The sequence below is a fragment of the Oncorhynchus gorbuscha genome, linkage group LG01 (genome assembly GCF_021184085.1).
Source record: "Oncorhynchus gorbuscha isolate QuinsamMale2020 ecotype Even-year linkage group LG01, OgorEven_v1.0, whole genome shotgun sequence".
Lineage (NCBI taxonomy): Eukaryota > Metazoa > Chordata > Actinopteri > Salmoniformes > Salmonidae > Oncorhynchus > Oncorhynchus gorbuscha.
This window is the reverse complement of record NC_060173.1, coordinates 77,446,829-77,463,408: the sequence shown is the minus strand read 5'-3', so window position 1 is coordinate 77,463,408 and position 16,580 is coordinate 77,446,829. Positions and strand designations below refer to the sequence as shown.

Here is a 16,580-nt window from a genome sequence, read left to right as displayed (position 1 = left end):
TTCTTGTTGAATTCATTCAAATGTATGCCGTTAGAATGTTGTTGATTTAAATCATTTATCGGCCCTTCTGTGAAATAATAATACTAAAAAAAGAACATCTGGTCTCGTTGTTTCTCTCATAATAAAGGCAGTGTAGTATTTCCTCAGCTGAAGTTGCCTCCTCTGCTTGACATTTTAAGATGAATAGGAGAGTTTTGGCTCAAATGTTGAGCTTTGCCCTGCACTTGGAAAGACAGAAATATGTAGCAGAGCGGTACTGACCTGTGCATGGTGTTGGTGTGCATCTAGCAATGCATTTCTGGTCCCTTTTCGACTGTGACCCATTGTAGGGCCTAGAGGTAATTGTATAACTGTGTTTTATGAAAAGAGCTCTAGCACTGTCGGATGTTTCTAGTTTCGTGTGTTCAAGGACATGTTTCTGCTTTCCTTTTTAATAAAACATAAGAAACACTTGAACACTCCAACCAAAACACCACTTATCATCATTATCAAATTCCCCCCTTTTTTTTAATCTCTTCCTTGAACTTTTTATCCAAGTTGAAGCTTATCAGCAGGAACATTTGGCAGAATAGCCAAGGGAGCTAATATAATTGTTTAGCGTTGTCAGAATTAAAATAGAGGTTTTGTCAGGGCCCAATCCTCTTTTACCATTGACAAAAAATGTATTGAAATACACAGCAAATATGATGATGTAACTCGTCCTTATCAGACCATTGAGTGACTTTCATTATTACATCATTAACTCTTAATGCATACTGTGTGAGGCTGCTCGTTTCAGAGACTTCTTTGTTCATCCTTACAGTAAAACAGATGTAGATGATGATGAATTGTGGCAATTGTCGCTGTGGGAACAACTTGGCGTAGAGCTATTGTGAAGCCCCCAATTCATCCCAAAATCCTCCTCGCGTCCCCATTCCTCTTTGCCAACCACATCTTTTCCTTGCTGTAGTGTCGTATAGATATGATATCAGCGATGCACTATTGTCCATTGCCTACAGCTGTACTTGACTTACACGCTTTTTTTACGATACGAAATGTGGAGAAATTTACATTTGGAAATTCACGTCAAATGCGATTTGCCAGATATTCTTGTGGACATATTTGCAAATTACATTTATTCTTAAGTTGACAACATTTATACACTTCACATTTGGACTTATTGCAGAAGATTGTAGTACAATGATATTGTTGAATAGACAAACACGTTCTGGTAAGGGGGGTGGGGGGGGGTCAATTCTCCTCCTAAATTACTGGCCATCGACTACGTCACAGTTTTCCCTTCAGGCATTTTTTTATTTTATTTCATGTTGCTTTTGTACCAATGGAAAGATTTTTCTCTGAGCTGTTAGAAATGGGCAACTATATTACTATAAATAATACACCTACTCACTTTTGTGTCAGATGTTTAAATCTTTTTTGTTGTTGTCGTTTTTAGCTTTCTGGCTTTCTCTGAGCCTCTGCATTGTAAACTATAGGCTGTCTTGGAACTATTTTTTTTTATCAAGACTTGTTTGTGGCTTGATAAAGTGGCTTTCTTTAAAAAATAAAAAAAAACTTTTTTAGATTTCCAAGGACAAAGGAGGAGTTTCTTGCACAGCGATGACTTCTCTGTCTCACACATTCATTGTGCACGACCTCAGTGTAGAGAGATGTACGATACAACGTGCATTCTATAGCATACAGTAGAATCACTTAGAGAAGAGTCTTCTGCATATTAAGGTAATATACTTAGTATGACATTGCATGTTTGATTTGTCTGAAATCTATATAATACCAGTATTTACAACTTCGATATATGGATATGATTTATTTTAGTTGTTGTGTACTGAGGAAAGAAGCATGAACTTCCATGTGAGAAGAGTCACCTTGCCTGCCATTACTCCACTTTGTCTTCAGAAGCGGGTAGGAAACGTGCTTGTAATTTCCCCTTTGCCACACTGTGCATGACTTCTGCTTGCTTTAACTGTCCTAGTAGTGTGTCCGTGTTAAATCGTACAATGGGAATCGACTAAACCACTCTGAAACTAGAAGTGGAAAAACTGTTTATTCATCCACTTTTCTGAACCAGTTTGGCCTGGAGTTCAGAAGAAAAAAACCCTCCAGTCCAGAGATACAGTAGTTTTTATTGAATCCTTTTGGATTGTGCTTCAGTTTTTCTATCATTTTCCCATCAGTCATAACATTTGCTTTTTTAATTATTATTATTATTTTTTACATTAAATTCATAGATTTCTCTTCAGTATGTTTTCTCCTTTACTGCTGAGGTACAGTATATGGCAGTCATTGGAGCAGCTATGCTTCTTCGGAGGTTAGCTTGTGTGTGTGTGTGTGTGTGTGTGTGTGTTAGAGACAAGCAGGCCTATATTTTTCACCATGCGCTTCCCTAGATCTTTCTCAGTAGCGTGTCTACAGTAGCAGCTGAATAGAAATGTGATAGAATTTTGCAGTCGACGCACTTATTAAAAAGTGAGAGGGAATAACCCCCCCCCATGGTTGACATTAAAACACAATTTTGTCCACATATTTCAAAAGACCCTGTGAACTCTGACTTGGACAGCCCAATGCCATGATGATATCACGCCAAGGATACATGTAGAAGTCATTTGGAATAGTTAACATCTGACTGGTTGAAATATGTGTCTGTAACGGTCTATAAAACCTGTTTGGCAAAAATGACACTAGAGTGAGCCATTTCAAGGTTCCATGTGAGCCTGTTGCCTGTTGAACCACTGAGGAGTTCCACTGTTAAATGTGTAAAATGTTTGACCTATGGTTATTTATGGTCCTCAAACATATTCTTGGTTTGGTGTTATGAGTACCCTTTTTAAAATGTGTTGTTAAAATACGTTTTCTTTTTTCTTTTGCATTAATCATGAAATGAAATGCTTGACATTACGTGGCAGAAACGCAGAATATGCAGCTGCACAATGGTCAACTGAAATGCCTCAAGATGAGAGCAGTAGGGCCAAGCGACTGCATCGGCCCAGGTGTAGCACCTAGGACTGCTGTGTCCAGACGGGCAGGGAGTTCAAGCATGTTTAGGTGTAGCACGGCTAACTGAGCTTATCCAGTGCTTTTGCTGTAGTGAAGGGCACTGTGGATGTATATGGTTGTTACACACTGAGCTGAGCCCAGGGCTGAGGCCACTGCTATGGCACTCACAGATAGAGCTGCAGCTGTAGGAGTGGAGTTCAAGGTAAAACTAGCACACGCAAATTAGCAAACCGGTGTCCGCAACCCTGTCCTTGAGATAACGAGGACTTTTATAGCGTTGTTAGCAAAGCATAGACAAATCTATATTTAGGCCAGCCCTTTTGTCTGTCTGGATTTTCCCTCCCTTTTTTTGTCTCAATTGGAGACCATGTTCCTTTTGTCCCAGAGTGTCTGTACAATTTGTATGTGCAACCACGTGGCTGTCGGCGGTGGAAGGCCGGGGCTAAAGAGTTGGGTTGTAGTTAGTACTGGTTCAAAGCTCGTAGCGCTGCGTAAGCCCTGTCATCAACCTTATCACTGTTGGCCAACTCTCTTATCTTATTTCCCTCAGCACTCTCCCATGTCAGTCCCTGCACAGTGTATGTCATTGTGTTAAGTTCCCGCAGTTCCAGAACGACTGACTATCTGAAGTTAAATCGCGAGCACACTTCACATTTACTTAAAAGCGTCTGCTAAATGGCATATATTATTATTATTATTACTTTTGGACTGAAATGCACTTTTGGTATTTAGTTGCACAGGCCTGGTCGCCTGCATGTGCTCTGGACTACTTTTTCACTTCAACTGAGGCATTAAGTAGTCCTTATGTGTTCATCCTCTTTGGATTTGTTGTCATATTTTAGTGTCGTCTTTGAACATGATATAATGAAGAGAATATATTTTTAAATTGGTAGAAAAATGCAGGTTTTAGACTTTATCGGTCTTTCTAGGAAAGCTTTTTGTAAAGCATCCACAGTAACTATATTAGTGTAATGACACTATAAAAATAACATAAAAAGGGAATTTGGCAGACGGAAACGGAGCTGTGAAATTAAAGCAGGTGCAGGTGGGCACATGGCGCAGCATGGCTACCTGATGAACACACCTCTTTGTGCTCATTGATACAGAACGCAGCAGTTCAGTGGCATTTTATCTGGCTTCGCCGTTCATTTGACTCCTCTTGGACCAAAGTGATTTATCAAGGATACCGAGGCCAGTCATTTCAACCCTAGTTGAAACATCCCAGCATGCTCTGAACAATGATCGAATCGATATAGGCGAGAGCCGGCGCATGTAGATGCTAGTGTGGGCTCAAGTCTGTTGAAGGACTCATTAGAATGAATTATGCACGTTTTTTTTGTTCGTTAGTTGTGAACTTTTTTTGCTGTCTGCAATCTTGTATCTCCAGATACGGATTGTGGGACACCGAATGAGGACCGACTCAGCAATTTTTTTTTATTGCAGTGTTGAATGCATTTTCAAGAACCTCACCAAATATTTGTCCAAAGCTCTCTGAAGTGGGTAAACATAGATATTAGTCAAGAGATATGCACATTATATATGCTAGATTATATATGCTAGATTATATCTAGCTTTGCGGAACAGTCCAAAAAGGACATACAGATCAAATTTGTTTTATTGCTAAATATAAAGAGACCGAGTGCTACAGGGAGTATGCACAATGCCCCGATCACACCTACAGTCTTTTTGCTAAATGGTACGCAACAGAATGTGGATATCTGTGCAACAAAAGTTCAACGTTCACCTTCTGCTACCATTTCTGTCAAGCCGTCTACGTATACAATTGTTATGCATACGTTCGATAAATCCAACGAATTCGCCACACAGATCGCACTGCAACTGCCTCTGCCATGCAATGCTGTGGGGCAAATGCAGTTTCCATTGGACATTTTAAAGTACTTCTGGTGTACCAAAACGCAATGTCGGTGTGATCGATGCGTAACACTGCAGTACTTTTATAATACATGTGTAGCATTTTCGTGAAGCAATATCTCAAAATGAATACACAAATGTTTCTGTCATCATTCATTTTGGGTGTTTTATGGAAAAAGGTGCACTGTACTGGTAGTCATGTATAACAGTTTCCAATCAACAAAAATGTTGTAATTAGTGTTGTATTTTGCACTGGAACAAATGACGACAAACTATAATGAATAAATAAAAAGTTGTAATAGGATTCTGATTGGGGTGACAAAACCTTACAAGGCAAAAACCTATAGGATTACTTAAAGTAGTCCATTAAGGACTGATACAAAATATTTTAGGATTGTGTGAATCCTATAGGATCCAATATGATAACTTTAGATTTCCAATCAGGGGGAAAAAGCAGTCTAATAGGATTCTGAAAGAGGTGGAGCAAAATCTTATCGGATTATGAAAACCCTACAGGATTCTATTGTAAAAATCGCAAATCCTATATCTTTTTTTTTACTAGGGTTTTCCTATACATATATTAAAATATCTTCCTGACACACAAATCCTAAACCTTGTGTAGTGTAGCATCGTGTCCAGTGTATTTGTGTGGAGGAACTCATGTCAACCCGTCATCTGCAGGAGTAACGCAGTAAAAGCTGTTTCACCCCCCTGACAAACCCTGCCCTGTTCCTCCATGAAACACGATCCTTTGGAGATTTGATTTGGCAAATTCTCAGGAAGTGACTTCCACAGAGGGACACAACTAGATTCCTGCCTAGATGCTTTTTCCACAGCCTGATTTAGAGGCTCCTTCACACAGTTTTCATCTTTTTTTTGTGTGTTTTTATTTTGTTGCTTTTGTCATTTCTATCGCTGGAAATGCATTGGATGCAATGTAATGTTTTATACAGTAAGTGCTCTGGGCTTTGAGATTATCATCTTCGGCTTTCTACTTCAACCTCCGTGACTTCAGTGTTACTGCAATGTATGAGATGATTAGTGTGTCATTGTTAGCTTGTCTGTCTGTACTGTACAGACAACTCACCTAAAGGACATTAAAGTAATCCCACTAATGCAGTCCCTTGGCTTTTGTTAGGTACCCGCAAAGGGGGATCCTTACGTGTTTTTTGGGTCTTGTAAATCTCGGCACTGACATTTTAAAAACAAGATTTTCTTTTTTACTTCATTGAGGGGTGACGTCATAGTTGGTGGTTGTGATTCGCTGCGGGCTCCATAAGGGCGCTGACCCCAGCTCGGCTGGAGCACTGTGGCCTCGTTTCACTCCACAAAAGAGGGCTGGTGCATCCTGCCCCATGATCCGCCTTAAACCAAGGCACAGAGCCCGGTGCACACAGAAAGAGGCAGCCAGTGGGTCTTTACTGTGACTCTCTTCCTCCCTTCTCCCCGCCCACCCCTGTCAACTTTAGACGGAGTTGACCCGACTAGCATTACATTTAACCAGCACCTTTGTAATGGCTTTAGAGCTCACGCAGGGCTTTATGCTAAGAACTCAAATTGCCATGGCTGTGTGAATAGGGAGGGGGAGTGAGCCTTTTGACTCTTTTCTCCTCCTCCTGGGCTGTGTGGAGCAGAGCAGGCTGATCCTGGGCTCTTTTACTTGGGGGGGGGGGGAAGGTAGCAGGTGATTGGGCCATAGCCCCAGTGACATATATCTGTGGAGTCAGGAAAACGCTGTGCTCAGAGGCAGCTCTTTCTAATTAGCTCATTTCTGCCCCACTGCAGTAAAGAGAGGAGAAAGAGAGGGAGAGCGGGCTCTACTTTCCGCTTCCCAGCTGATACCGACTCGCTACTCGGCTCTGTTCTGTTCGGCTCTGCACTGTCTGCCTGTCTGATGCATGTTCCTCACTAAAAGCCCAGTTTACAATGCTGTGCACTCAGCCCTATATAGGCTGCAGAGTTAGCTCAAATTCACAGCTCTTGTCTCCCAACCGAAAGGTAAGTTGTGATGTCAGATGATTTGTTAGTAGCTTGTTTTGTGTTAATATTGCATGACTGTTGAGATTCTCTGAGAGCTTTTTAATGCAGAGCTGTAATATACCTGCTGTGAAGAAGGAGAAAGAAGGACAAGGTAATTGGGACAATAGGCTACGCAGTAGGCACGTTGATGTTTGTCGTGTCTTGTCCTGGAGGCAGGACTGGTCGCTTTCCCATTTTAGATAGGCAGGCTGCAAATTCCAAATAAAAATGTATGAAAACCAAAAATTGTTGGTCTTAAGTTTAAGTTAGGGTTAGCAGTGTGGTTAGGGTTAGCAGTGTGGTTAGGGTTAGGTTTTAAAATGTTCAGACTTTGTGGCTGTGCCAGCTAGTGCAGAGCTGTCTCCAGAACAAGATTTACGATGGAAAAACTCTAACCTGCACGCAGTAGGCTACTTTGTTAGGGATACGTTTATCAACTTTTGGGAGAATTTTGTGCTCTTGTGTGTGGGTTGAATGATTATGGGGTAGAATTATGGTGGACTTTGACAAAGATGAGATTTGACATGCCTAATATCCTATAAAGCTTGGAGAACATTTTGAAAATCGCATGTGTTTTGAAATTTTCTGACCACTATTTCTTGCCTAGTTGGTTATTTGTAAAGTTTGATGTATGTTTAATGTACGTTTTTATTTAATGTACATATGTGGTATGTATTTTAAACGTACATATTAAAGCAAGCTCTGAACTTTACTGATACATATGTTGTTCAAGTCTATGTGTTTTGTTTCGCTGCAGGTAATCAAAGTGTATAATGAGGACAATACAAGTCGAACAGTAGAGGTTCCCACTGACATCACAGCCCGGGACATATGCCAGCTGTTTGTCCTGAAGAATCACTGCATTGACGACCACAGCTGGACTCTGTTTGAGCATCTCACCCATCTAAGCATAGGTAAGAATTCAATTCAAAACGACTTTATTTATCCCACCCGGGGCAATTAAGACAAAGCCGTTTTACAAGTACAGTATCAAATAGACACAAAATCTTCTACGTACAAACAGTGTATACACAAAAAAAAGTGTATACAACCTTAGATGATGCACAAGATTCGGTCTAGTGAGTGCATAACCCTAAACCGGATACAGTTTATTTTGATTTTTTTTATTCTTTCTGTGGCACACTGCAGTGTGATTCTGCTCTTTGGAAAGATACCACCAAGTTGATCAGCAAGGAGTTAATCGAACAGCAACGGTGACTCCAATCTTCCTACAGGTGTAGCCTTACCATTTCTCAGCAGCTTACATTGCACAATTTATCCATCTGTTCTGGTCATTATTTCATTGAGTCTCGAAAGCATTGAATTTGCTGGAAATGTGCTGTTATCATTCATCCAGTTTAGTAAGGTGTGTCCTAAAGTCTGCAGTGTTGCTCTGAGTCTCTCCTTTTCTCCTTGACTTTATTGGCATGACTTTAATGTGGAATTATATATTTTTTTAAGTGTTCATTTCAGATGAGCTTAACTGAACAATAATATAAACGGAACATGTAAAGTGTTGGTTTCATGAGCTGATGTCAAAGATCCCAGAAATGTTCCATATGCACAAAAAGCTTATTTCGGTCAAATTGTGTGCACACATTTGTTTACTTCCCTGTTAGTGAGCATTTATCCTTTGCCAAGATAATTCATCCACCTGACTGGTGTCGCATATCAAGAAGATGATTAAACGGCATGATCATTACACAGGTACACCTTGTGCTGGACATAATAAAAGGCCACTCTAAAATGTGCAATTTTGTCAGACAACACATTGCTGCAGATGTCTCAAGTTTTGAGGGAGCGCACAATTGGCATGCTGACTGCAGGAATGTCCAACAGAGCTTTTGCCAGAGAATTGAATATTAATTTCTCTACCATAAGCTTCCTCCAACGTCGTTTTAGAGAATTTACCAACTGGCCTCACAACCGCAGACCACGTGTAACAACACCAGGACCTCAACATCCGGCTTCCCCACCTGCGAGATTGTCTGAGACCAGGCTCCCGGACAGCTGATGAAACTGTGGGTTTGCACAACCAAAGAATTTCTGCACAGTCTCGGGAAGCTCATCTGCGTGGTTGTCGTCCTCACCAGGGTCTTAACCTGACTGCAGTTCGGCGTCGTAACCAACTTCAGTCAGCAAATGCTCACCTTCGATGGCCACTGGCACATAGAAGTGTGCTCTTCACGGATAAATCCTGATTTTTAACTGTAACGGGCAGATGGCAGAGAGCATTTATGGCGTTGTGTGGCCGAGCGGTTTGCTGATTTCAATGTTTTGAACAGGTGGTAGGGTTATGGTATGGGAAGGCATAAGCTATGGACAACAAACACAACTGCATTTTATTGATGATATTTTGAAATCGCAGAGATACTGTGACGAGATCCTGAGGCCCATTGTCGTGCCATTCATCCGCTGCCATCACCTCATTCAGCATGATAATGTCGCAAGGATCTGTACATAATTCCTGGAAGCTGAAAATGTCCAGTTCTTCCATGGCCTGCATACTCACCAGACATGTCACCCATTGAGGATGTTTAGGATGCTCTGGATCATCGTGTACGACAGCGTGTTCCAGTTTCCGCAATATCCAGCAACTTTCCAAAGGCCACAATCGACAGCCTTAAGTCAATATGAAGAAGATGTATCGCGCTGCATGAGGCAAACGGTGGATACACCAGATACTGACTGGTTTTCTGATCCACGCCCCTATGGTTTTTTTTTTTTTTAGGCATCTGTATTCCCAGAAATCCATAGATTAGGCCCTTATGAATTTGTTTCAATTGACTGATTTCCTTATTTGAACTGTAACTCAGTAAAATCTTTGTTACATTTATATTTTTTGTTCGGTTTATGCAGAAAAGACTCAATTAATCCCGAAATGCAAAGGACCCTTTGGAAAAGAAACTTGTGAAAAGAATGTCAGCTAAAACACAACCTCTTTTATTCCAATAGTCAATTGTTTCCTGTTGATGAAGCATTGAGCTAACAGGCTCCTAACTGTTGTCATTATGAAGAAGCCGTAAAACCATAAAGAACTAGGGTTCCAAAGTGCCCGTGTTTTCTGGAAATCCCGGTGGGTGGATTCCTTGATTTTCCTGCTCATTCACTCTTAAATCCAGGCATTTTCTAACCTGGGTTTCTGGAAAACCTGTTAACTAGTATTTTGCAACCCTGTAAAGAACCTTACATATGACAACATTGCAAGGCATCTCAGCATCTTTTGTGCCATGTTATATCATACTGACATAAAATATTGCTTTCGTCCCCCAAATGGCACCCTATTCCCTAATATAGTGCACTACTTTTGACCAGAGCCCTATGTGCCATTTGGGATAGACTAATTAGTTCCTCTCGACCTTTTAGAGCCCTTTGAACTCCTAACAATCTCTGGCCTGATTCACTCATCTTGGTCAAGCCAAATAAAGCTTGCACTTCAAACTACTTCTATAACAGAAGCACATCTGCTTTCACTGAGTTTGTAGTGAAGTGCTACTCGACTTAGATGTACAATTTTTGCATTATTCATTCTCTAAGCCCTTTCAGCACTTAATGCAGTGCTTATGTGGAAATTATACCTTTTTTTTCATCTCTAACGATACTAGACAGCCATTGCTTTATTGGCTGTAATAGACCCTGACTAGGATTTGGGTCTGATGACCATGCGGCAGTCAGCCTTGCCCCGGCTGTGGTTATCCTATGGGAATTACTCAGCCTCAAATGGCTGTGCAGCATTCCAGATGACTGCCTGAAAAAACGCTGCTTTCCATTGGAACGATGAATATGCATTTGAGGTTCAAAAGATGAGTAAAGTTCGATAACTTGAAATAATAAATATAGCTGTGATCAACAATGAACTGGGTTCACAGGATGACCGAAGTTGCACATGATCCGTTGGATAACAAAGTTCGTACATGAGAGATTGCTATCTTCCTTTATGTACAATCAGCATGACCATGTTTATCTCTCAATACATTTACATTTACATTTAAGTCATTTAGCAGACGCTCTTATCCAGAGCGACTTACAAATTGGTGCATTCACCTTATGACATCCAGTGGAACAGCCACTTTACAATAGTGCATCTAAATATTTTAAGGGGGGGGAGGGGGTGAGAAGGATTACTTTATCCTATCCTAGGTATTCCTTAAAGAGGTGGGGTTTCAGGTGTCTCCGGAAGGTGGTGATTGACTCCGCTGTCCTGGCGTCATGAGGGAGTTTGTTCCACCATTGGGGAGCCAGAGCAGCGAACAGTTTTGACTGGGCTGAGCGGGAACTGTACTTCCTCAGTGGTAGGGAGGCGAGCAGGCCAGAGGTGGATGAACGCAGTGCCCTTATTTGGGTGTAGGGCCTGATCAGAGCCTGGAGGTACTGAGGTGCCGTTCCCCTCACAGCTCCGTAGGCAAGCACCATGGTCTTGTAGTGGATGCGAGCTTCAACTGGAAGCCAGTGGAGAGAGCGGAGGAGCGGGGTGACGTGAGAGAACTTGGGAAGGTTGAACACTAGACGGGCTGCGGCGTTCTGGATGAGTTGTAGGGGTTTAATGGCACAGGCAGTACCACAAGGATGAGACAAGTGACGTTAAGTCTAGAGCTGTAGGTTGCATCTTTGAATGCAGCAGGTCATTATTTTTAAGTGCATTACTTAATGTATTGATTTGTGTGTGTGTGTGTGTGTGTGTGTGTGTGTGTGTGTGTGTGTGTGTGTGTGTGTGTGTGTGTGTGTGTGTGTGTGTGTGTGTGTGTGTGTGTGTGTGTGTGTGTGTGTGTGTGTGTGTGTGTGTGTGTGTGTCGACCGATTATGATTTTTCAATGCCTATTTTATTTTATTTATTTTTTTATTTATTTTTTTACTTAAAAAAATGTTTTTGTAATAATGACAATTACTGAATGAACACTTATTTTAACTTCATATAATACATCAATAAAATCAATTTAGCCTCAAATAAATAATGAAACATGTTCAATTTGGTTTAAATAATGCAAAAACAGTGTTGGAGAAGAAAGTAAAAGTGCAATATGTGACATGTAAGAAAGCTAACGTTTAAGTTCCTTGCTCAGAACATGAGAACATATGAAAGCTGATGGTTCCTTTTAACATGAGTCTTCAATATTCCCAGGTAAGAGGTTTAAGGTTGTAGGACTATTTCTCTCTTTACCATTTGTATTTCATATACCTTTGACTATTGGGTGTTCTTATAGGCAGTTTAGTATTGCCAGTGTAACAGTATAGCTTCCGTCCCTCTCCTCGCTCCTACCTGGGCTCAAACCAGGAACACATCGACAACAGCCACCCTCTAAGCAGCGTTACCCATGCAGAGCAAAGGGAACAACCACTCCAAGTCTCAGAGCGAGTGACGTTTGAAACGCTATTAGCGCGCACCCAGCTAACTAGCTAGCCATTTCACATCGGTTACACCAGCCTAATCTTGGGAGTTGATAGGCTTGAAGTCATAAACAGCGCAATATCATCAACCATGTGTAGTTATAACTAGTGATTATGATTGATTGTTTTTTTAAAGATAAGTTTAATGCTAGCTAGCAACTTACCTTGGCTTCTTACTGCATTCGTGTAACAGGCAGGCTCCTTGTGAGGCAGGTGGTTAGAGCGTTGGACTAGTTAACCGTAAGGTTGCAAGATTGAATCCCTGAGCTAACAAGGTAAAGATCTGTCGTTCTGCCCCTGGACAAGGCAGTTAACCCACCGTTCCTAGGCCGTCATTGAAATTAAGAATAGCGGAACCCCTCGCCAACAGCCAATGAAATTGCAGGGCGCCAAATACAAATCAACAGAAATCTCATAAATCAAATTTCTCAAACATATACAAGTATTAGGCACTATTTTAAAGGTAACTTTCTCGTTAATCCAGCCACAGTGTCTGATTTAAAAAAAAAAAAAATCTTTACAGTGAAAGCTCCACAAATGATTATGTTAGGTCACCACCAACTCCCAGCCATTTTCCAGCCAAAGAGAGGAGTCACAAAAAGCACAAATAGAGAAAATGAATCACTATCCTTTGATCTTCATTAGATGACACTCATAGGACTTCATGTTACACAATACATGTATGTTTTGTTCGATAAAATATATATATATATCACAATGTTTTAATTAACAGATTTTGAGCATTAGTGTTACATATGCAAATAATTATTTGACAAAGTTTAGGCATGTACCATGGACTTACGTTTCACATTTTAGTGTCATTTGGACTTATGCTTCATGACATTTTTTTACTGTATTTTTGTGCATATTTTAGAGCATTCTAATATTTATCTACTGGTATAGTGTGGCCATCCTTTCAATGCATCAACATTTGGAGTTAATCAGATTTTTTATAGAATGGGTGGTTTGGAATTTCCATTGTTAGTTTCATGCCCATGACATACTAGACAAAATTGTACACTGAGTGTACAACACATTAAGAACTCTTTCCATGACAGACTGGCCAGTTAAAGACAGGTGAAAGCCATGATCCCTTATTGATGTCACTTGTTAAATCCACTTCAATGAGTGTAGATAAAGGGGAGGAGACAGGTTAAAGAAGGATTTTTAAGCCTTGAGACAATTGAGACATGGATTGTGTACGTGCCATTGAGGTTGAATAGGCAAGACAAAAGATTTAAGTGCCTTTGAACGGGATATGCTAATAGGTGCCAGGCGCACTGGTTTGAGTGTGTCAAGAACTGCAACGCTGCAGGGTTTTTCACGCTCAACAGTTTCTTGTGTGTACCAAGAATGGTCCACCACCCAAATGACATCCAGCCAACTTGACACAACTGTAGGAAGCAATGGAGTCAACATCCCTGTGGAACGCTTTTGACACCTTCTACAGAGTCCTTGCCCCAATGAGTTGAGGCTGTTCTGAGGGCAAAGGGGGAGGTGGAAACATACACATGGCCACATTCATAAAAAGTGGCATTGTTTGTCGTTACCTAGCAATGCACTACTACTTTTACAGATCCACTGCCTCATCTGCCCAGCTATACAACTTATAAACTTGATCTCCACTGTAAAAGCATCTAGGCGTTCTCTCCGACATTTCAAATATTGAAATGAGATCTCCACTGTGTCCAAAAATAATGTTGTCAGGACAAGATAGACAGAGCTTTCCTCAGCCAGTAGAAATGATGAATATGCATCATTTTATGGATATATATATATATTAAATGTCAATAGAGAAAGAGGCCAAATGAAATGCAGCTAGTTTGCGGTCTTTCTAACTGAAGTGATTGTGTTAGCTGTGTAATTGGCTTGCTAGCAAGGGGGAGGGGGAAGAGCCTCCTAAGCAACCATTTTTGTTTGCCATGGCAACCTGTAAAGTTATGGAACTATCAACCAACGCTTGGGTAGTTTTTGACAGTCAATTTGAATAGAACTAGTGACCAGAGAAGCCCCAAAAATTGCACTTGACTACCAGTGTTAGTGAATGTAGCATCACGCTCTGTTGAAATAAGTGGTTTGAGAAAGAATCTTTCTTATTAATCCTGGCTACCCATTGTATAACCACAATAATACACTCAAGTCCATGTGTTAAACCACATCACAACCATGATAAAAATGTTATAAGTCACTCAGCAAAAAATGCCATAAGACTTGGCCTTGTATTATTGCTTAATTAGTCCTTGAGCATAATTTGTATGATTTATTTTAAGCATTAGTGCCATATTGTCAAAGTGAATTCTTATTAGTTTCCTTATTTTTTAAAGTTATCCATGCCAAACTTAAATCATCTTATCAGAGTAATGTCTTTGATAACCCTAAAACGATTCAAGATGAAAGGTCATTGTGGATTGGATTTACTTACAGTGGATACGTAAAATCCGATTTCCTGATTCATCAATAACTCAGCTGCCTCTTAACCAATCCCTTAGCTTTTGTCAAACTCATTTAAGAGATGTACCATGGGTCTACATTGGCGTTATTTGAACTTATGGTTCATGAGAATACGTTTTCAAAAACGTCTAAGATGGAGGAAAATTTCTCCCAATTTACCTTATGGGTCCTTGAGGCAAATTTGTTCAGCATGAGGAAAGACACCTACATACAAATTTTGACGTCTCTAGGTCAAACGAGGCGATGGATATGAGGGTTTTAAGTAAGACTGCTTATAACAATAGGTGCCTTTTTTATTTATTTTTTACGAAGTTACTCATGGCCTCTTGTTTTGGTGTGCCAAATTAGAACAAAAGTTACCAATCTATGCTTGATTTATTTGAACATGTCAAGAGGAAAAAAAGAGCGAAATTCAGACAATAATGTGTTTGTTGTCATTGCTGTGAACTTCTAATAACACCCACAGAGCCAGGACTCGTACTGTAACTCCCACCTTAAGTTATTTATTAATCTATCTCTTGATAAAGTGTTAATAATCAATCTTCACGGTGTAACATTTTTATAGGTAGAAAAACACATGTCCTGCTGTGACACAGGTCTGATTTGTACTGGGCACTAAGATGTGTTTATATTGCTGTTATGATTAATTATGAACAAATAACCACTAATGTACTGTATGTGTAACGTGGTTAATTATGTTTCCACTTGCCACTGCATTAATGTGTATTTTAATGTTTTGTGTATTCTAATTGGTTGGTTTAAGTTAGATTGTCAATAAGAGGTAATGTCATTGGCTACGCTTGCAGATGGGGGGAGATTGCAAACATCAATTATTCCCAGTCTGATATTGGACATGCAAGCGGTAGGTGACATTCTGAAATACTGTATTATATTTAAGCAATTTGGCCCAAGAGGGTGTGGTACAGTGCATTCGGGGAAAGTATTCAGACCCCTTGACTTTTCCACATTCTGTTACGTTGCAGCCTTATTCTAAAATTGATTAAATCATTTTTTAAATCATCAATCTACACACAATACACCATAATGACAAAGCAAAAACAGGTTTGTAGAAATGTTTTGCACTTTATCAACAAAAATGGAAATATGACATTTACATATGTATTCAGATCCTTTACTTAGTACCTTGTTGAAGCACCTTTGGCAGTGATACAGCCTCGAGTCTTCTTGGGTATGATGCTACAAGCTTGGCACACCTGTATTTGGAGTTTCTCCCATTTATTCTCTGTAGATCCTCTCAAGCTCTGTCAGGTTAGATGGGGAGCATCGCTGCACAGATATTTTCAAGTCTTTCGATGTTAAGAATGAGGGAGGCCACTGTGTTTTTGGGGACCTTCAATGCTGCAGAAATGTTTTTGTGCCTTGACACAATCCTGTCTCTGAGCTTACCAGAGAATTCCTTTGACCTCATGGCTTGTTTTTGTTCTGACATGCACTGTCAACTATGGGAGCTTTTATATACAGTACAAGTCAAACGTTTGGACACACCTACTCATTAAAGTTTTGGTATTTTTTTGTACTATTTTCATTCTAGACAAACTATGAAATAACACACATGGAATCATGTAGTAACCAAAAAAGTGTTCAACAAATCAAAATATATTTGAGATTCTTCAAAGTAGCCACCCTTTGCCTTGACAGCTTTGTACACTCTTGTCATTCTCTCGACCAGCTTCAACTGGAATGCTTTTCAAACAGTCTTGAAGGATTTCACACTCAGCACAAACCAGATGGGATGGCATATCGCTGCAGAATGCTTTTGACTGATACTGTAGACAAGTGTGTGCCTTTCCAAATCATGTCCCATGAATTTAATTTAACACAGGTGGACTCCAATCACG

At 40.3% G+C, this 16,580-nt stretch overlaps 1 protein-coding gene across 5 annotated transcripts in view; it reads left to right on the top strand.

Moving 5' to 3' along the window:
- The window catches only part of LOC124042667 (growth factor receptor-bound protein 14-like), a 62,755-nt gene that overhangs the window by 36,936 nt on the left and 9,239 nt on the right, over positions 1–16,580 (top strand). For 2 of the 5 annotated variants that reach the window (XM_046360752.1, XM_046360758.1), the window contains one exon: positions 7,643–7,799. In XM_046360752.1, the coding sequence (XP_046216708.1) occupies positions 7,643–7,799 (157 nt within the window). Of the gene's footprint in view, positions 1–1,568; positions 1,720–1,815; positions 1,903–6,535; positions 6,865–7,642; positions 7,800–16,580 lie in introns of those variants that run through there. The other 3 variants (XM_046360771.1, XM_046360778.1, XM_046360762.1) reach the window with 3 other exon arrangements.